Here is a 20,849-nt window from a genome sequence, read left to right as displayed (position 1 = left end):
GCGACTACCACTCCGCTGACTCTCGGGGCTCTAACGAGCTTACCGGGCAGCGGAGGAGTCTCCCTGGAGCTCTGCTGGGCTATTTCGCCCCCGGGACACTCTACCCGGGGTTCTTATGGGGATCCGCGTCGCCCCCGCGGAATTCCCTCCCCTCCGCGGAGCCAGAAACCTCGGAGCTCGAGGTTTCTGTGCCTCTCCACCAGCGCGGCAGACCGGAAGTCGGCAGCTAAGATCTGCTTGTTTTGTTTTGTTTTCTCTTTGCAAATCACTTTGATTGGAACTTTTCTTTGTAGGACCCATTAACTGGCTGTGTTACAAATAAGTTGATAGAACAGATAAAAGCTGCAGTCTGATCCAAAACGACAGCCTGTTCAGGCGTATTACGACATTGTACTCTTAATTCCAGTAACATTACTTAAGTCATGGGTGGTTTTCATTTCTGCTTAAAGGTAAAGGGACCCCTGACCGTTAGGGCCAGTCGCGGACAACTCCGGGGTTGCGGCGCTCATCTCGCTTTATTGGCCAGGGGAGCCGGCGTACAGCTTCCGGGTCATGTGGCCAGCATGACTAAGCTGCTTCTGGCGAACCAGAGCAGTGCACAGAAACGCTGTTTACCTTCCTGCCAGAGCGGTACCTATTTATCTACTACTTGCACTTTGACGTGCTTTCAAACTGCTAAGCTGGCAGGAGGTGGTACTGAGTAACGAGAGGTCACCCCGTCACGGGGATTCAAACCACCAACCTTCTGATCGGCAAGCCCTAGGCTCGGTGGTTTAGACCACAGTGCCACCCGCGTCATTTCAGCGCCACCCGCGTCATTTCTGTTTAGTTGTTGCTGAATGTGCTGATGCCTGTTTTATCTTTGTTGCAGTTTTGAATCTATTTTGGCTTACAAAATCCCAAAGGAAGATGTCCACTCACTTGCATTATCGTTTTCTAAACTGGAGGAAGGTGAAGTAATAATTTACTAATTATTATTGCTGTTAATTTATATTTAATTAATTTACTGTTAATTAATTTACTAATTATTGAGACTCCTGTTAATTAATTAATTACGGTTAATTAATTTACTAATTATTGAGACTCCACCTGAGTCTCAATTTTCTATCCAAACCACCTGTTAACCTGAATTCATTTTGTCATTCGACACCCCCATCATCACATCTCTCAGAATCACAATTCTCTTTGTAAATAATACATTCCCTTATCCAAACCCCTGGTCAGTGGGTATGTTGCCTTCCTGTTTTGCCTTCATGAGGCACATTGTAGTCTGTTAACTTTTAGAGCAATTAAAGAGGTGCAGGACTTCCTCTTGACACATTAACTTGTTGTCTACTCACAACCATACACTATGCTTGACTAGTGCCTGCATCCTTAAATATTAAAGTCTTCTGGAAGCTCCTCATGTGCAGATGAGGTATACATGGTACCTTGGTTCTCAAACTTAATCTGTTCCGGGAGTCTGTTCAACTTCCGAAACTGTTCGAAAACCAAGGTGTGGCTTCCGATTGGCTGCAAGAGCTTCCTGCACTCAAGCAGAAGCTGTGTCGGACGTTCGGCTTCCAAAAAACGTTCGCAAACCAGAACACTTCCAGGTTTGCGGTGTTTGGGAGCCGATTTGTTCGACAACTAAGCCGTTCAAGAACCAAGGTACAGTGGTAGCTCGGGTTATGAACTTAATTCGTTCCAGAGGTCCGTTCTTAACCCAAAACTGTTCTTAACCCGAGGTGCGCTTTTGCTAATAATAGGGGCTGCCACTGGTGCACAATTTCTGTTCTCATCCTGGGGCAAAGTTCTTAACCCGAGGTAATACTTCTGGCTTATCAGAGTTTGTAACCCAAAGAGTTTGTAACCCGAGGTACCACTGTATACTGTACTGCAATACACACAGTGGCTTTCCTGGTCACTGGAATTCTAGGGGAACAGCAGGGACAATGTACCGCTGATGTGTCTGTACATGCGGGAGCCAGAAACTGCTAGGAGCTATAGGATGTGCACATCTTAATGCTTATGACATTCAGATTGATCAGTGTTTTCTATTTTTACTGATGTTGAGAGACAGGTTTCATTTTAATATGCATGTCCATGTAAAGTAATTTTTTTAGGTATAATTAATTACTGTTGAGTAAGGAGTTCTTTCTATCACTTTTAACAGCAAAACATGCATTTGATGTTGAAGAGTACAGCTTCTCTCAAGCAACACTTGAACAGGTAATTTAAACAGACTTAAAAAATATAATGTAGCTTTCCACAGAACATACTGTTTCATGGTTTTCAAATTTATATTTTGTAAAATAAATTATTTGCTTCTGTAAGCTAGCTATATTTACAGAAAACATGGTCACAGAAAACATTCACACGTCTCATATCTGGTGATGATTTTATTATAGCTTTCCAAGTTCACAAATGTTTTGTAAATTAACATGACACAATTTTTTTTAGCCCAAACCATGGCTTAGCACAAATGTGCAAATGTTTGGGTTCTGGGAGCAAATAACGTTGCCACAACACTCCTGCTTCTTCTCTACAGTAGTACCTTGGGTTAAGAACTTAATTAGTTCTGGAGGTCCATTCTTAACCTGAAACTGTTCTTAACCTGAGGTACCACTTTAGCTAATGGGGCCTCCCACTGCCCCTGCCACGTGATTTCTGTTCTCATCCTGATGCAAAGTTCTTTACCCGAGGTACTATTTCTGGGTTAGCAGAGTCTGTAACCTGAAGCGTCTGTAACCCAAGGTACCACTGTACTAACTAAAGCTAAGTCATTCTTTGGCTTAGTGATACATCTAAACCTGGGCTTGTGGTTTGCAACCCAAGTTTTAGTCTTGGTTTACTGCTTGTGGAGATTTCAAACTCTCTAATAACTTGGGCTACCATTTTGTCTGCAGTTAAGCAAAATTCTCCTATGCATTCCGCTTGTAACTTAACATATTCATGAAGCTCTTACTCGTTTTAGGTATTTGTGGAACTCGCAAAAGAGCAAGAGGAGGAAGACAGTAGTTTGGGAACACTAAACAGCACACTTTGGTGGCAACGAGCCCAGGAGAGAGTGGTTTTCTGATCTGGTCCACGTTGTACAATTTTAGCTGTTTCATTCTTCAACTTTTTTTTAAAGGACTGTTTTCGTCATCTTTGTTTCCTTCCTTTGGAATGTGTATGAGCCCAGTGAATCGGAAACATATTCCCAAACAATTCTAAGTATAAATAACACTGGTTTCACCTAAAAATGCAAAATGGAGCCTATTCACCTTCTTTGCCTTACATACATCAACATTATAAATGTCTTTTATCTATGACTTGCTCTTTTTATGTGAAACGTTTTGTAGCCATGGCAGAAAGAGGGCAAATTAGAATTTACTTATTTGGGTGCAGTCTATGCTTTCTACTCTAAAATTTCATATACCAAATTTCATGAGTCAGTACAAGTATGTGGTATCCTATTTAGTAGAAGAAAACTACAGATTTTTTAAAAATGTATCATTACAAGGCATTTAAATGTGCTGCAGTTCATGAAGCTTGATTTCAAGAACCACCTCTGAAGAAGTTGTAGGGAGAACATTTTGTGACATCATTGAGCAATCTACAGTATAGCAATTGCTTTATATGGATATTTTTCAGAGGAAATTTTTGCTAAAGGCCATACTGACATTGTTCTGGTTCACCCTGGTAACTCCTATCAGTTTGCAGGCATTTTTATGTAAGCTAAATCACAAGAGTTCCCTAGACTAGCAGGTATTATTCAGGTGGCTCAAAGCTCAGGTACACCTCAATTTGTAATAAACCACAAAATAGAATACTTAGCATTTATTTAATCTTCTTCAAACTTCTGGAGAAATTCATATTGGAATTTTCTTTGTATGTCAAGTGCTCAAGTTGATCTTACTGTGCAACCCAAAGTAAGGAAATCTGCCCCGGGACAGGAACATTGGCAGTTCTGGCATCACAAACTCCCATTTCATACAACCCCCATTGTATGATGGCTGAGAAAAAGGAGCAAGAGCAACAGAAGGCACAGCAGCAAATTCAGACACAGCTCCCAGCAGGTAAGGCTGTTCCACCCAGTACACACAACAGACAACCAGACAACAGCATGCATGCATGACACTCACACTAACTGTGGTAGCGTAAATACACTTAGCACCAGCTGGGTGGAAATCAACACCTTGTCAATTCCACTTCAGGTCCCTAAACACAGCACTCACACCACTGAAACACACGACAACAGACAGATCGTTTTTTTTAAAAGCCCTTTATTGTTACGATGGAACCAGCTCAGTCAAACAAAATATCTCCATGCATGCACCTTGTTGGGGGTCCCCCTAGAATGACATGTTGTGCATGTTGGCTTGGTGTGCTTACACCTGCAACCTGAGTAGAGTAGCAGAAGTTTATTTTATTTACATTTGTATCATAAAAATATATATCAAAGCGGTTTACAGCAATAAAAACATAAAATGGGGCCTATGGTCGTCCATGGGTGGGCTGGCTCTTTTGTTGCAGGGTGCTCGGTTGTTTGCTACAAAGACATGCTCCCTTTTTCTGGACTAGCTTTGCTGGGCTTAGCTTTAAGCTTAGCTTTGCTTTGTCAAGTGCTCTCCCAACCCGGTTGCCATTTTTTAGTGGCGTTTCCTGCTGGGTCCTGTTATCTGTAGAGCTGCTGCTGAAGAGCCTGGTTGGGATGGAAGCCCAAGAGTAGTGTTAGTGTTGCCCCATGAGCTGTAGAGGCAAACTTTGAACAAAGTGCCTTCTGTTTATGTTCTGTGCAAAATGCCCTTTCACCGTCGCGAGGAGAAAGTCAGATCGAGCCTTCTCCGGGGAGCCCGCTCGCCTCATGCTTCCGCTGCTGCCATCGCCTGGCTTCCACAGGGACATGGCGATTGGTGATTGGCGCTGCCGCACCGAAACGGACGCCGAACAGCAGCTAGATCCCCCCCTCACTCTCACCTTAAGCCACCTGTGCGCGAACGGGAGAGGCCAACCAGACACTGCCTGCGCGCAAACGGGCTGTCTGCTTGGGCGCAAGGGTCTGGCTGCTGGGGAAGGAGGGAGGGAGCCTCTCCCTGGCCCTCCTCCTGCTTCCTCCTCCCCCGAGCCTTAAAACGTCCGGAGCGGCCGTGGCACTTGGGGGCAATGTGGCTGCTGTGGCTGCTCCTGGGCTCGGCGGGCGAGTCGGGGTTTGTGAGCGCTGGATTGCGCCTTAAGCTGCTTTGCTATGGCGCCATTTCATTGAAAGGAGAGCTCTTTTTGGCCCATAGGAACGCATTAATTAAATTACAATGTATTCCTATGGGAAACCGCACTTCGCAAGACGAAATATTCGCAATACGAAATGACTCGTGGAACGAATTAATTTCCTCTTGCGAGGTACCACTGTAATGACTGTAAACACTATGCTCTAGCCCTCATCTCCAAGCCCCTTTCCTTTTGTGTTGCATGGGCTAAATACCAGCCACATGATCTTATAGCACTGCAGGTCAGTTGGGCATAATCAGCATTTCACTAGCTTAGAAGAGAGATTTATTGGGTCAAGTCCCAGAAATATATTGCACTTTAAGGCTGTAGGATTGCATTATAAACCACTCTGAACAACCACATATTAGTCAACAAAATCCAAATACATGTACATAAAGTGTAGTATAAGGCTGCCAAGTATATAAATTGTTTTGAATGGTAAGTCTAAATTGTGTCACTGTTGCAAGTTGCACAGAAGCCTATACTGCATGCACAAGTACATTTAAATAGTTTAAATAAATAGGTTTATTTCACGTTTACAAATGCAGATTGTGAAAACCAAATAGCTAAATCTATTTGTACATTCCTTAATAGCCTATAGCATGTTGAATTGTTGCATCATTGTGGTTATTTCAGTTGAGAGTTTCAACACATTAAGATCTACCACTTTTGGCAGGCAAACTTTTCTTTGTTCAGGTCTTTCCTTGACAGTGAAATTGTAGCCATGCACACCACAACCTTGTATTTATTGTGATGATGTTGTTGTTGTTGTTGTTGTTGATGATGATAACTATGGAAAAACATAACGAAGCTGTTCCAGTATCACTGGGAAGTAATAAAGATCTATGTTTCGTATAGCCATACTTGAATGTAATCAATTTATGATTGGGATATAAAGAGAATACTTCAAAAATGATTAAGAGGAGATCACATTAGTACACCCCTAGTGTAAGCTGAATTCCATGCAAAGGTCTAAAATATCTGTACTTAATTAATTAAAGAATATTAACCTTTGACTAACTCTATAGTATGAAAGTTAAATGCTGGATTCATGCAGACTTGCTTTTGATTCAGCATGTACCAGTACTCTTACGAAAAGTTGATTTTTCCATTAGGTTCTAGAGATTCTTGCTATTGCTACTTTATTCTGACTTTGCTAAATTAATAGAAGAAACGCAAAACTAAGATGTGGAAAAATATGTGTATATATGAAGAACGATCCTCCAAAATCTTGTTGCTATAAAATCATGTTATTTTTGATGTTGGAAGGCTGTTTCTCAAGCACAATTTTCGCTTGCAAGATTTGTCATGCCTTCCTGTTTGAGAAGGGTTTTTACACAAGTCGAAGTTATGCTGCTATTGTTTTAGGGGGCTCAGTACTTTAAAAAGATGGTTGAGATACCACAAACAGATTGTTGCTAACTGGTTGGTATTTTAACCAGGCAGATTTCCCCCAGAAGGGGTAAATCTGGATTGAATAGGGGGAAATGCAGACAGGCATTTTGATGTCAAGGACTATCGTTGTGGGGGTGCTTTAAATATGCTTCAAAAGTATGGCCTGTATGCAGCCTAGGAAAGCTTCATTACTCCCAAATTTACAAAAGAGGTATGTAAGCAAAAACACGTTTCTGAGCAAGACTTTGGGGGCTTTTAAGAATTGATTTAATCTTCCACTGCACTACATATGTAGCTTTGATTCTCTACAATTATCTTTAACTTGAAATTGGTAGCAAGGAGGTGAAGACCAGAGTGCAAATTGCTTGGCCTGGAGAGGTATGAACAGCTGTTCTAAAGTTAGGGATGTGAGGGGGAAATCAGATTTGAGGGGAGAGAGAAATAAGTTGAAGGGCAGGCGTTGCGTATTCTAAAGCAACGATGTCTTCCTTACAGGGCTATTTGCAAGTTGGAAAATGAGCTTTGACTAATGACAGCTTAGTGTCTCACTTAAATCAACTACATTTCTTCTTCCACACCAGGCTTTCTCCTTTATTGGGGACCTGTGCCCCTGGCAAGGAAGCAGGAGGTGAATGGACACTCCTTTGCCAATTCCTATGGAGACACCTATAAGGATAGAACAGATTGGGAGAAGAAAAGTACTAGAAAGGAAACAAAATCGATTTCCAGGACTTCTTACTACATGAACAGTGGGCCGCAAATGAATTATCTGACAAGGAAAAGCTTTTAAGTGGGAGTTGGTTTGGGAGAGTTGGTCTTGGGGAGGGTGGGGAGCCACCCCCCCCCCAGCCACCACCAAAGATGAAAGAGGGTAGAGGAGATTTAGGTGGCACTGATTCAGCAATGAGTAGTGCAAAAATGTTGAGTGCAAGAAGAGGACTGTGTGCACATTTCGGATGTAGTTCCTTAATCTTGATGGATGCTAATGGGTCACTAAGTACCCACGGTGGATATCCCGGTGGGCATGCCGTTACAATTTAAAGATTTGAATAATTTATTTGAATTCTAATGCTAACAGCGCTGAAGCACTTTTGTGCCGGCAGCTGGAAGCAGAGTAGGAGGAAACTGAAGATGAGGACTAACACAGGACTTGGGTATAACAAGCTGCACTTTAATGCTTATAGCTTCCATAAATCTGCTCTCATACATATACATTCCAGTGTTACTGACAGCCTGTTTGCTGGCACTGGATGCCCCCAGCTTGCCTGCTGAGGGACACAGGAAGGAAGAATGGCATAAGACAAGAGCAGGCAATTTAAACAACTATGGCTGCTTACCCTCACAAACCTCATGCCATCTCAGAGAGGAACTGAGAGGTGTCTGAAGGGTATACGTTTTCCCCAAATATGGTCCCTGCCCTATGCCTGCACCCCAATACAGTTTTGATAGAAAAGAGAACTGAAAGTACAAGGTGGTGCAAAATAGAAGGTAAAATTCCACACTGGGTGTTTGCCTCATATTGTCTCCCTTAAGGCTCTAAGTGGTCCAGAAAGAAGTCTCCCCTCTAGTCTGCCCTGATTGCCCCATCCATAGACCAACCAGAGATGGGCTAATATGGGTGTGAGTGGGGACCGCAAGTGATAGGATAGCTGGGTCACAGAACTGAGTGACCCAAGCCACACCGACCCATATCTGTCTTCCATCCTCCTGCTCCCTTCTCTGGAGGGCAGGGGACTTCGATTCTGCTAGCATTAAAGCATTTGTTGTTACGTGTGTTTGCAAATTATTAGACTCTCAAAACTACCAGCGCTGCATCACTACTGGAACCTTGTCTGTCTTAAAGCACTTTTTGTATCTGGCCTTCCTGCCATGACCGAAGTGTTTGAATTACGTAATCAATAATATTAAAATGGTCAGTAAATCATACTGCTGACTGCTTTATGGGGAAGTCAGAAGCCGGGTCAGACCAAATGTCACCCTATATAATTCAGTAGTTTGTTCTCACAATGACCAGCCAGATGCCAATGGGAAACCCAGAAGCAGTGCAGATGCCTAAGAGCACCTCACTGCTTGTGATTTGTTTGTTGTTGTTTAGTCGTTCAGTCAACTTTTTGTGACCCCATGGACCAGAGCATACCAGGCACTCCTATCTTCCACTGCCTCCCAGTTTGGTCAGACTCATGTTGAAATCTTCGAGAACACTGTCCAACCATCTCGTCCTCTGTCGTCCCCTTCTCCTTGTGCCCTCCATCTTTCCCAGCATCAGGGTCTTTTCCAGGGAGTCTTCTCTTCTCATGAGGTGGCCAAAGCATTGGAGCCTCAGCTTCAGGATCTGTCCTTCCAGTGAGCACTCAGGGCTGATTTCCTTCAGGGTGGATAGGTTTGATCTTCTTGCAGTCCATGGGACTCTCAAGAGTCTCCCCCAGCACCATAATTCAAAAGCATCAATTCTTCGGCGATCAGCCAAATTTGTTAGTGATTTGTTAGGAACTTGGTATTCAGAAGTAATATACCGTAGTAATAATAATTTTATTTATACCTCACCCATCTGGCTGGGTTTTAGTGTTAATATAGCCATCATAACTAGTAACATGTATAGCTAAGTTACTGGAGGAATATAGCTAAGGTAATTTGGCCTTCATAAGGTGTAATCATGGACAGGATCCTCTGATCCCTTTTTAAAGCCATTTGAGTTGGTGTTCCAACATTTCATGTTATGGAAGCAAATTTCATAGTTTGAGGATGCACTGTGTGAAGAATCACTTTTGTGCTTCCCAAAGGTGCCTGGTTGGTCACACTGAGAATGAAATGCTGGATTGTTGGGCCAATAGCTGGATACAGCCATTTGTCTGTCTAGTTCCAGATGTCTTGAGATACATTTGGTATTGTGTTTTTTGAGCTGTTGTGCCCCTCCCCTCGAATGCTGTGTCAAATCACTTTTGAAACTGCCAGGGATCTTTTCAGAAGCAATGCCAAACAACGCAGGACTTGCTGTTCAAAGCTGCATGCACAGAGCATAACACTATTGCCTCAAACCTCTGAACACAGGTACCTGATGACTTTTTATTTAACTCTACACATTTGGGACTACAGTACAGTACTCTTCTGAACGCAAGAACTCACTTTACATAAATTGTGAATCTCTTCATTTCAGATTTTCAGAAAAGGTTTTTCGGAATCCAAACAATCTTTTCATGCTCATGAAGGAAGAGTAGTGGTACAGAGCGAAATAAAAAGTCTCGTAATCAGTTATCAGTTCCCCTTGCCCTCCCTCCTGCACCTCTTGTTTAAGGCAAAGAGGCCATATCCTAAGGAACCTCGCTTCAGAGTAACATGCCCCCGAACACTTCTCGGTTGAAAATAGGGACGTCCGATTCCATAATGATAATTTTAATATTTATATCCCACACATCTTACTGGGTTGCCCCAGCCACTCTGGGTTACTTCCAACATATTAAAAAAATATAATACAGTAAACATTTTTTTAAAAAACCAACCCCTATACAGGATTGCCTTCAGATGGCTTGGGGGGGGGGTCAAATAACTCCATACCCTCCAACATTTCTCCCATGAAAATAGGGACATCTAAAGCAGGCATCCCCAAACTTTGGCCCTCCAGATGTTTTGGCCTACAACTCCCATGATCCTTAGCTAAGAGGACCAGTGGTCAGGGATGATGGGAATTGTAGTTCAAAACATCTGGAGGGCCGAAGTTTGGGTACGCCTGGTCTAAGGGAAAGTGGGACATTTCGGAATCAAATCAGAAGTTGGGACGGCTTCTCTAAATCAGGGGTGTCCCTGGAAAATAGGGAAGGTCTGGAATAAATCAAACGAATCCTTGAGGTTAATTTCATGGACGTAGCAGGGATTTGGGGGGGGGGCGTGAACAGCCGAATTATCTGGGAAATCACGGGTAAAAATAATAACAATAACAAGAGGAATTAACGGGCGGGACAAGCTTCAGCTGGGTGAAGGCAGAAAGTCAGTTAATTGAGCACCCCTTGGCCACGCCCATGGTTAATTTGCACACGCACATTGGAGGGCAGGAGGACCTCCGTTGATTGAGAACCTCAGTTAATTGAATAGCCCTTGGCTACAGCCCATGGTTAATTTCCTTATTGGCCGCAGTACACACACACAGAGACGAAGACGGCAAAGCGAGAGCAGCGAGGAAAGATGCTTGCCGGTCTTTGCCTCTGAGTCGGCAGCTCTACCGACAACTTAGGGCGGATAAGGCGCCCCCCCCCGCCCCAAGGACAGGTGACGAGTTCGGCTCCCTGGTCCCCTCACCAAAGGCGCAGGTGAGTGAAGAAGGGCGGCGGAGGCGGGAAGTAGCTGCCGCTCCGGGTTCCTGCGGCCTGAAGCAAAGGCCTTCCCGTCCAGAGGCGGCAGCAGCAGCAGCTGCGCGCGCAGGCCGGGAGCGGTGGCACGGGAAGGAAACCGCCGTGAGGAGGGGCGACGCTGCGGTGAGGCGAAAGGGCGGGAGCCGGAGAGGGAGGGATGCTGGAATCGTCGAGTTGGAAGGGGGCACCCCGAGGGGTCATCTAGCCCAACCCCGGTTGTAATGCTAAAGCATCCATGAGGGGAAAGCAAGTGAGGGAAGGCAGGATAAATTAGTGTGGGGGGTAATAATAATAACAACAACAATTAAAATTATTGTACCCCGCCCATCTGACTTGGTGGCCCCAGCCACTCTGGTGGTAAAAGGGAGGAGAGGCTTTTGGGTTTGTTTGGAGGGGGGGCGCATAGGCGTAGCCAGGATTTTTTTGGGGGGGGACGGGACCTCAGATTTGTATTTATTCAAGGGAAGCAGCTTCCCCCCTTGGATACGCCTATGGGGGTGGGGGCTGTCCCACCACAGCAGCAGCTGCAGCTTCTCCAAATGCCTCGTTGCCCTTGACTTGAGGGGCAAGGAACCGACCTTTGCGCTTTGAAAGGCGCGGAGGCTGGTGCATGGGTTGCTTTTTCGGGCATGGAGCCAGCGCCCTAATGCATCCCTCAAATCGACTCAGTCAGGCGTCGCTTGGAGACAGTGAGAAGGCAAAAAAAAAAAAGGAAGCTTAGGGCAGGATGAAGGCCAGCAAGGAAACAGGCGCAGTTTCTCTTATCCTCATTTCCCCCTCCTTTTCATTGCTCCTCTGCTCCAGTACCTGCCTGCCTCCTTGTGTTTTAGGATTGCCTGCTGCCGCCACTGCTTGAATCCTCTCCTCTCTGGGCTGCCATTTAGGTCCGACAACAGAGCCACCGGCCCATTAAGCTGCCTCCGTTGCCACCGCCTGGTCTGGCTCCTTGGGGGCTGCTTGCTGCTGCTTTCTATTAATTGTCATCTTCCTGCAGTGAGAAGGAGGACGTGATTGGCACGTCGCTAAGTTGGGGACCGAAATGCCAACCAGGAGACGGCAAGGCGATGATGAGCTGAAGTGTGGCTGAGGGCCAGTGGGAACACCGTGGCTGCCCTGCTTCCTGCCTGGGGTCTTTTACCGGCCTCCCGCTGACTCCTGTTCTTGCTTGTCCATCTTAAGACTTTCACATCCACGGGTGTGGCTGGTGCCAGACGTCATATAGGGTCAGGATTCTGTTGTCTTGAGTTTGGGATCCCAGAAGAGCCAAGACACAGGGATCCTGCACGTTTCCTCTCCCGAGCAGATTGTTTTCAGTCTCCACAGGTTGGTTAATACTTTTTAAATTAAAAAAAAACCATTACTTTTTAATTAAGCATTTGATGCCTGGCTATTCTGAAAGACTACTGTCCAAGGAACTCGTTTAAGCAGGTGCTGTTGAGAGAGATGTAAGGTGGAAACTGTTCAGGTGAAGGATTTTTTTTTTGCCATGGAGAAGGTAGAAATTTCTTTTTTTTTTGTCCTGGATTTAATCCTGGATGAAGGGATCGATCTGGCATGTGCTACAGAAACCTAGGTGGTGTGACACTGTGTCTTACTCTGTCTTGGAGATGTCCAGCTGCATTATCTGCAAAGCATCACAGGTGAATAGATGGCTAGGGTCAGGCAAAACAGCTGTATTTCATAGGAATTCCTTTTTCTTTTCTGTGTGTGTGTTTTTTTTTACCCATCAGTGTTGGGCTGAGAGGAGACACTGAGGTTCTAACCATCTCTGTGGTGGTCTCAGTTTTACCGTGTTGGAGATTTCTGGGCTGTTGGTCTGAGTGGGGGCTGCAATAATCCACACGAGACCTTATTATACAAGGAGTGACTCAGGATTTCATAGCCACCGTGGCAACCTTTGAACTACCCTGTTATATAGAGAGAACAGATACATGGATCAGGTCATGCACTTGATCTGTTTGGTGCTTTATCTGGATTGAGGTAGAACGGCTCTAGTGAAGGAGCCCTTTAGAATTAATTCACTGTTGTGGGCCAGTCATTGCTTGCCGAAGTTCAGAATCTTGCAATATCTGATTCCTTCAAGTCTGAGGAAATCTGTTCAGAGGTTGATAGCTATTAGTTTTCAGAATACCTTAAGCGATTCCTTATTTAGAATTACTTGCAACCCTGTCACCGAACCTTTGGGAGAGGGAGCTTATGCGGATAATCGATATGAACTTGTGATAGGTATGTTGATTGTATGGTGACTTGCCTGCCTATTACAAAAATTCCAGATTACTAGCCTATAAATATGTGGTGAATGTTCACAGTGCAGGAGAGGGGTCGACAGTTGTGGCACTCAGACACAGATGAATTGTGCGATCTAGGAAGAAAAACTAAGATAAGACAATGAAGTTCAGAACCTCCTCAATAGTGTTTTCATAAGTGTTACTTATTGTTGAATATATTTTATATTCCACATTTGCTCTAAGCAGCTCAAGGCTATATGCTCTCCTCCCTTATTTTCCTTACACCAGCTCTGTGAGATGACTTAGTATGTGAGAAAGTGACTGTTCCAAGGTCAGCTAGTGAACATTGTGCCAAACTTGAGTCTCCCTAATCCTTATGCAGCGCACTGACTATACCACATTAGTTTTCCTACTTGCTCCATATGCAGGGTGAACTAGATTGGGTCTGTGAGGGCTTGTTCTACTCACAGGACCAGAACTGTGAGGGTCTGTGTGTTTGGGTGATGAGTGAGCCAAGAGAAAGAATTTAGCTTTGAAAATATCTGTGCCTGTTGAAAAGAGATAAGACTCCATTTGATCTGTGATGGGATTATAATGGTGGTGGTTAACATCAAACAAGTCCTAGAGCAGCTTTTAAACTGGCTTAATGGGGGACTACTTCAATGTGACTCATTCCTAAATGAGGATACAGTAAATGTTTATGGCCATTTAAATGAGGGATAAAATAGAACTTGTGAATGAGCATCCAGAAAGACCCAGGATTAACTATAAGATATGTAAGAGATGGTGGTTTTAACTATTGCTGGGCATTTTTAAAGGTGAAAATTAACTAAAGGGCATTTTTAAAAGTGCAAAGGCACTCATGTATTACTTTGCTTTTCAGGCTACACATAAAAAATGTCTCCGGATCCTCTGAGGCAAATAGGAGTGTGGCGACAGACCAGAGCTCTTTTATACAAGAACTGTCTAGTTAAATGGAGGACTAAAAAGGCTAGTGTTCAGGTGAGTTGATTTTTTTTTTTATATGCTGTTATGAGTTTGGAGTGCTAAGCTGTGTGCCAGACCACTCCAATCCCTGGATCCAGCGAATGTTAGAATTAAATCAAGGTTTCTTATTCTTCGGAATAGACAGACTAGCCTCCTGGTGAAGTGATAGCCTGGGTGGTGAGCCGTTAAGGGGTTCGGTGTGAGATGGCAAATGGGTGGGGCCTCCTCCCTCAACAGACAAAGCCAGAGTTTGGAGTAGAGTTTTGGAGTGATATGACCTAGAAGTAAAGCAGCAAGCTGGAGAAAGAGTAGGAAATGTTCGATTTCTGTTTGAATCCAAGGCTGTGGCTAAGGGAGACAAAGACAAAGATGTGGATAAGGGAGAAACAAAACACTTTTGGGGTGTTAATGCTGTGAACAACATAGGCTCAGTTTGTATATATGTGTAAATAAACCATATATCAATCTCCCTTTGAATTCTAAGTGTTGCTAATACATTTTAAAACTATTAATAGCATATGATGCAGAATTGCGCACCACTTTGAGGTTTTACTATTGAGCAGTATGTACATTTTGTTACATAAAGCTCATTCATCTTTTCGTTTTGTAGTAAATGCTGCAGCCTCCCTCCTCCGTTATATGTACCTAAGCTGGTTCTCTTCATTGGGCCTGTGTGCATAAATGCAACTGTGGCTCTCTTGGTTCTTTTCTTCTTTTACTATTTAACTTATTTGTTCCCTATATACAGGAAGTCCTGATTCCACTTACCTTTTTAGGTTTGCTAATAATAATAAGCATGATTCAGCCTAACAAAAGACATGATGAAGTTCCGGATTGTAATCTTGATTCTACGAGTTGCTCCAGCATCTCTGAGTTTATTATTGGCTACACACCAGTGACTAATATGACAAGAACAATTATGCACAAAGTGACTTCAGAATACTGCCCAGAAGGTACCATGAGTTGTCATGCTGCATTGTCTTTCATAAATTTGTCTTGTGTGGTTTTCCTTCTTGATTTTACTGGGAAATTACAATAAATGGAATGATGCATAAGACATCCGCAGAGAAAAATATGTATCTTATTGCATAGATACGAAAAGTTTAAACCGCTTGAGTTTGTTGCATGTTTTGCTCATACTAAACATAGAAAGTAACAAAAAAGGATGTAATGCTCTTTCAAACCTAAACATAAATATGTAGCCAAATCTTCACTTTCTTTAGTTGTAGAGCACACTACAGTGGTACTTCTGGTTACGAATGGGATCCGTTCCGGAGCCCCTTTCGCAACATGAGCAGTATGCAACCTGCTTCTGCGCACTCGCGGGTTGCAATTCAGCACTTCTGCGCATGCGCACGACGTCATTTGATGCTTCTGCGCATGCGCACACCGCCGAACCCGGAAGTAACCTGTTCCGTTACTTCTGGGTTTGGGGCGTTCGTAACCCGTGTTGTACGCAACCTGCAGCATTCATATCCAGAGGTATGACACTACTAGACAATACTGTGGTGTGCTTTTAAAGCTCAGTTTCACAGTTGTCATTTTGGCATTTTAAAACAATTTGTTTATTTCTTATTTGTACTGCATTTTTAGTATCAACTCAGGAGCTGTGATAACTTTCTAAGATATTTTTGCCTTATCCATTTATTCTTGATATTTTAATTATTACAGCCTTATGTTGTATTAGCGGTATTGCTGGATACTTGAAAGAATTTGGGTATAGGTTTGTGCCACAATTTGCATAATATTTTCATATGTTAACATTTCTAAGAATGCTTTTAGAGCAGGAAAAAAGTTGTGGCTCTTGCTGTCAGCTATGGGGCACCAGCAAGATTTTCTTGGCCCAGCTCGCTATATATGTATTCCACACTCTTTCCACCTCACCCTTCATAAGCAGAATAGAGTTGATCCTCTCTGTAGGTTGCTTCTGTGTGAAAGATACAGGCTCTGTGATGATATTGCCAGATTTGGCAGTGTTTCAGTGGGTGATACTTGCACCGTATCTAGCATAATGAACAGAATTGAGCCACAAAGGAAAATGAAAAAATCCTCCCATTTTGGAAATAAAAGAAAGCCATGCTCATCTACAGCAGAGATAGGGAACCTGTGGCCCTCCAGATGTTGAATTGCACCTCTCATTGGGGGAGGGCCTTAGCTTAGTGACAGAGCATCTGCTTTGATACAGACAGACCTGGGTTCAATTCCCAACATCTTCAGGTAGGTCCAAGAAGAGCTGAAGAGCTTCTGTCAGTCGTCAATATAATAATCATTTATATATGTGCCGTCTTTCCATAGGAAGCCACACTCAAGGCAGCTAAAAATATAAAAATATGCATAAATTACTCAGTTACAAAATACAACAAAATGTAAACAGTCAAACAGTGTTAATTAAAACATGTCACTAGGTAATATACTAAAAATTATAATTCATAAAAGATCTAACAAACAATAAAATACAAAAACAGTCCCAATAACAGTAAAAAAACACCACACCTCTTGAATTAAATATTTACCCCAACAAAAGCCCCTAAACAGCCCATCTCCCTTATAGTCTCTGGGCATTCTGAGCAGCATGTCTTTCTGGACTCATGGCAAGGTAGATCTCTGTCACCTTCAACAGTAACTGTTTCTGTCACTCCCATGGTACCTTTAGCAGGAGTAGCTTTTATAGCTGGAATTGGTCAAAGCCAGCATAGAGATCTCTGAACTAGATGGACCCAGTGGTTTGACTCTGTATTAGGCAGCTTCCTACTAAAATCTAATCAAGTAACTTTACTATTTTGCAGCAGTAGATGCAAGAGAATTTCCGAGTGAGGCAGAAATGGAAGAGGCTAGTCTTCAAGACCCAGAAAACTTTGTGGGTGTCATTTTCAATGATTCCATGTCCTATCACCTCAGATTTCCTACTGTAGTGGCTCCAAGATCTTTAATCCTCACGGAATCAATAGGTAAGTTTAAATAAATATATACATAAAATATGTGTGCTTGTTAATTATAAAGTACAAAACGTAGACGTTTGACCTTGTCTTAAAAATTGAGACTCAGAAAAGAAGTCAACAATAATAATATGAGAAAACTGTTTTAATAGAAATATATATTTAGGAATCCTTTCTACATGATTATTTTAGGTCCTGTTTGCAAGCTCCCAGATTTTCAAGATACTTGCACAATTGGCATTACTCATTGAATAGAGAACTCCTTATTGTGTTACAATTTCAGTCATAGGAGTGGCTTGCAGTAGCAAGTCTATCTGCTACTACTTGTTTTGCTGATTGTGTATAGCTCTGCATGGCTATTTTATTAATTTCTGAGCATCAGTATATTGATCCTCTGCATGAATTGTAGGGCAATCTATCCATGCTGGTATGGTATCTAGAATGGTGAAGATGAGTAAATTCATAGGTTTTTAGAATCTGCATGTATAGTGCAGAAACCTAATGTCAACCCAGCTTTGATGCTTTTGAATAATTAACAAGGTTTAGATTTTCCTTCGTATGCTTTAATTTTTCCATAGCCAGTTGTTCTACCCCTTCCAAAATGTGCGAAGCTGAAACATACTGGCATTATGGATTCGCAGGCATACAGATCTACATTGATGCAGCAATTATAGAGGTAAATATAAATAATCAGAATGTGAGCAGTTCTGAATCACCATTATTTTGTAATAGCTGACATATCAAAAGGTATTATGGGTTTCCCCCCTTGTATTTCAGGATATTTTATATAACGGTGTGCTTTGCACATTATGCTAAGCCAAATCAGCAAATATGTGGGCTCCTGGATAAGAGGTCATAGCTGCTTTTATGATTTAGCTCTCCCCAGACAAACCACGAACTGCAACCAAGGCTGCTGCTGTGGTTTACAGCTCACGGCTTGTCTGGGAAAGCGAAACCACAAACGCAAGTTTGGATGACATGCTAAGTCAGCAGCACAGTACGAAACAATTAGGGAAGAGCAAAGCAGGTCTAATCTCCTTTCTGAGAGGTTTGTTTGTTTGGCTGGCTTAATGTGATGTGTGAACAAATGCAATGAGGTGCTTTCCCCTCCTAAGACATGATAGTAACAGTTAAGTTGCATTCATCACTGAATGTTAAGTTTAAGTAATGATTTCCATCAGGATATCTATGTCAACCATTAACAGCATATAATTTACCCTGAGTGATACCATTTACATTTATGCAAAGGAATACTGTATATATACGGTACCCCTAAGGAACTATGGCCACTTATGGATCGCTGTGTATATATGTAGTATAAATCTATGTGTTAAAAGCCATGATTTGAATCTTGAGTTACCTTTCTGCAAATGGAAGTATTCATTCTATTCAAGGAAGGAACGGTGGTGAACGGAGGCAGTTTTTTGCTGATTACCTCCTTTCTTATGCAGCTCACCTTCCACGTTGTTTTAGAGAGTTGTGAAAGCCTTCGGAGCAGAATTGAAGGTGGGGCATGGGAGTTTTATAGGCAAGGGTAATTAGTCAAAATTGCCTCACCTCTCTTCTGCCAGTGAGAGTATCCTCTGAGTCGAGTTCTACTCACATGAATTTGTATTTGACACCCGTATGTATCCTTTCATAGACACTGTAGCAATTACCAATATGTATCCAGCAAACACTACTTTGTATTTTTTCCCCTCATGAACCAAGTGAAAAAACGGTTTCTGAGAGTCACCACTAAAATTTTATTTATGTTTTTTTTAAAACCACTATTTAAGCACGGCACATACATTTATCAAGAAAACGCTGTTAAAATTCACAAAGTTGTCAAATACAGTGGTACCTCGGTTTTCAAACGTAATCGGTTCCGGAAGGCAGTTCGAGATCCGAAACATTTGAAAACCAAAAACTCATTTCGGAAGCCGTGTGGCAGGTTCAACTTCTGAGGTGAGTTAAAAAACCAAAGCATTTACTTCTGGGTTTACGGTGTTGGAAAACCAAAATGTTTGTCAATGGAGATGTTTGAAAACCAAGGTACCACTGTATATGTAAAATAATAATCAGTAAAACTTTTTAAAACAATTATAGATACCTAAATTATACATCTGAGTAGGCTTGCTGAAATAACAGTTTTCAGCCAGCATTTATATGAAGTGGAAGTGCCTGCCTAATGTCAATTGGTAGGGAATTTGAAGGTATGGGTGCTGCCAGACTAAAAGATTGCTTCACTACACTGGGCTACTAGATCCAGCAATTACATCCTGCCACACTGATATTCTAGAACTCTGAGAAATGAAGACTTCCAGTTCATGAATATCTGGGTAATAATTAATGCTGCGGAATTTATGTGGCCACTCTTTCATAACGTAAAATAATTTGGTACTGATTTTTTAAAGAGGGATTTTGACATATTGAACTGGTATTGTGGATGTAATTTATAAAAATTGCCATACCCGCTTTTGGAAAATGTGAACTTGGTGAAAGTAGAACATGGCAAACTCTGGGCGCTCACTATACCTTGTAACCAAAGTGCTGTTGTGAAGGATCCCTTTTTGAGTTTCATGGTAGTAAGTTGAATTTGGTATAAAAACTAGTTAAAGCAATGAGATTGGTATTTGCAGATTTACAGTTTATTTTGGAAATAAAAAATGCCTATTGAAATAGCTGCTACAGTAATTTGAAATCTGATTTTAACATTTCATTTTTCTTAGTTGAAGACTAATAAATCAGTTTTGGAAGAACTGGAATCAGCAAAAGCTGTCAAGATGGGAAAGTCTGCTGTTGTGGAAATAGATAATTTCTTTCGTGCAGTAATCTTAATTTACTTAGTTATTGCCTTTTCACCTTTTGGCTATTTTTTGACTATTCATATCATGACAGAAAAAGAGAAGAAACTGAAGGAATTTTTAATGGTAATGGGACTTCAAGACACAGCTTTTTGGTATGCATATTTCTTAGTTCTTTGATGTTGATGCAACTTTTGTTCCATTTATTTATCTCGTATCACTTCATTATGCTACTCCAGGAAGAAGCAGCACATAATAAGTTAAGCCAACTTAAGAAAGTTCATAAAAGGAAAGTTTCCTGTGCCTTCCTCCCCTGCTGCAACCATCTGAGACTTGGTACTGGTTTACAAAGCCCTATTATAACAGCTTGGGACCAGGATACCCAAAAGATCATCTTGTCTCTGTGGCTGCACTCTGCAGTTGTATTTTTATTGTTACGGTAAATCACATTGGGATGTTTTATGGGATTTGATTCACAAATGTAAATATATATATAAATAAGCAAGCGAGCTGGGCCAGAGGTCTCTCCAGAACGCTGCAGTGCTCGTTGCACCTGTTGAGGGAAGGGAAGAATCACTAAAAATTAGAAACCCTCCCACATTGTTCAGGAGGACACCCACCCCCCACGTTGTAATTGTTCACCAGAATCTCTGATCTGGATCTTGCGTAGAGCTGATTTTTCTCCACCACAATTATGAGTTTAAAAGCTTGCCGGCGGAACAGTCTTAAATACTAGTTACAATAAGATAAATGTTATGAATAACAAAGTAACACATTACAAACAAACAGTGGTGTTCAGTCCTTTATACAGTTAATAAACATTCTCTCACCACAGAGGGAGAACCTGAATTTACTCATCTTTGCATAGCTTCTCTGCAACTCTTCTGATGATGATACTGCTGCTATCAAACGCCAACAAATTCACATACTGTACAGGCTTAA

General features: G+C 42.3%; 2 protein-coding genes across 9 annotated transcripts in view; both read left to right on the top strand.

The window, feature by feature from the left end:
* The window catches only part of LOC118079657 (cholesterol transporter ABCA5), a 71,475-nt gene extending 65,386 nt beyond the window's left edge, over positions 1-6,089 (top strand). For all 4 annotated transcript variants that reach the window (XM_035104064.3, XM_088661414.1, XM_035104065.3 and 1 more), the window contains 3 exons: positions 872-951; positions 2,156-2,211; positions 2,957-6,089. In XM_035104064.3, the coding sequence (XP_034959955.1) occupies positions 872-951; positions 2,156-2,211; positions 2,957-3,061 (241 nt within the window). In that variant the 3' untranslated portion in view covers positions 3,062-6,089. The remainder of the gene's footprint in view (positions 1-871; positions 952-2,155; positions 2,212-2,956) is intronic.
* Positions 6,090-10,760: 4,671 nt separating this feature from the next.
* Positions 10,761-20,849, top strand: part of LOC118079651 (cholesterol transporter ABCA5) — a 50,809-nt gene continuing 40,720 nt past the window's right edge. The window contains exons 1-7 of one of the 5 annotated variants that reach the window (XM_088661416.1): positions 10,761-10,928; positions 11,965-12,293; positions 14,082-14,200; positions 14,934-15,138; positions 16,972-17,133; positions 17,700-17,797; positions 19,833-20,062. In XM_088661416.1, coding sequence (XP_088517542.1) covers positions 14,096-14,200; positions 14,934-15,138; positions 16,972-17,133; positions 17,700-17,797; positions 19,833-20,062 — 800 coding nt within the window. In that variant the 5' untranslated portion in view covers positions 10,761-10,928; positions 11,965-12,293; positions 14,082-14,095. Of the gene's footprint in view, positions 10,929-10,994; positions 11,094-11,669; positions 12,294-14,081; positions 14,201-14,933; positions 15,139-16,971; positions 17,134-17,699; positions 17,798-19,832; positions 20,063-20,849 lie in introns of those variants that run through there. The other 4 variants (XM_088661417.1, XM_088661418.1, XM_088661419.1 and 1 more) reach the window with 4 other exon arrangements.

Source organism: Zootoca vivipara, chromosome 2 (genome assembly GCF_965207765.1).
Source record: "Zootoca vivipara chromosome 2, rZooViv2.hap1.1, whole genome shotgun sequence".
In the NCBI taxonomy this organism is placed as follows: Eukaryota; Metazoa; Chordata; class Lepidosauria; order Squamata; family Lacertidae; genus Zootoca; species Zootoca vivipara.
This window is presented reverse-complemented; position numbering and strand designations above follow the sequence as displayed.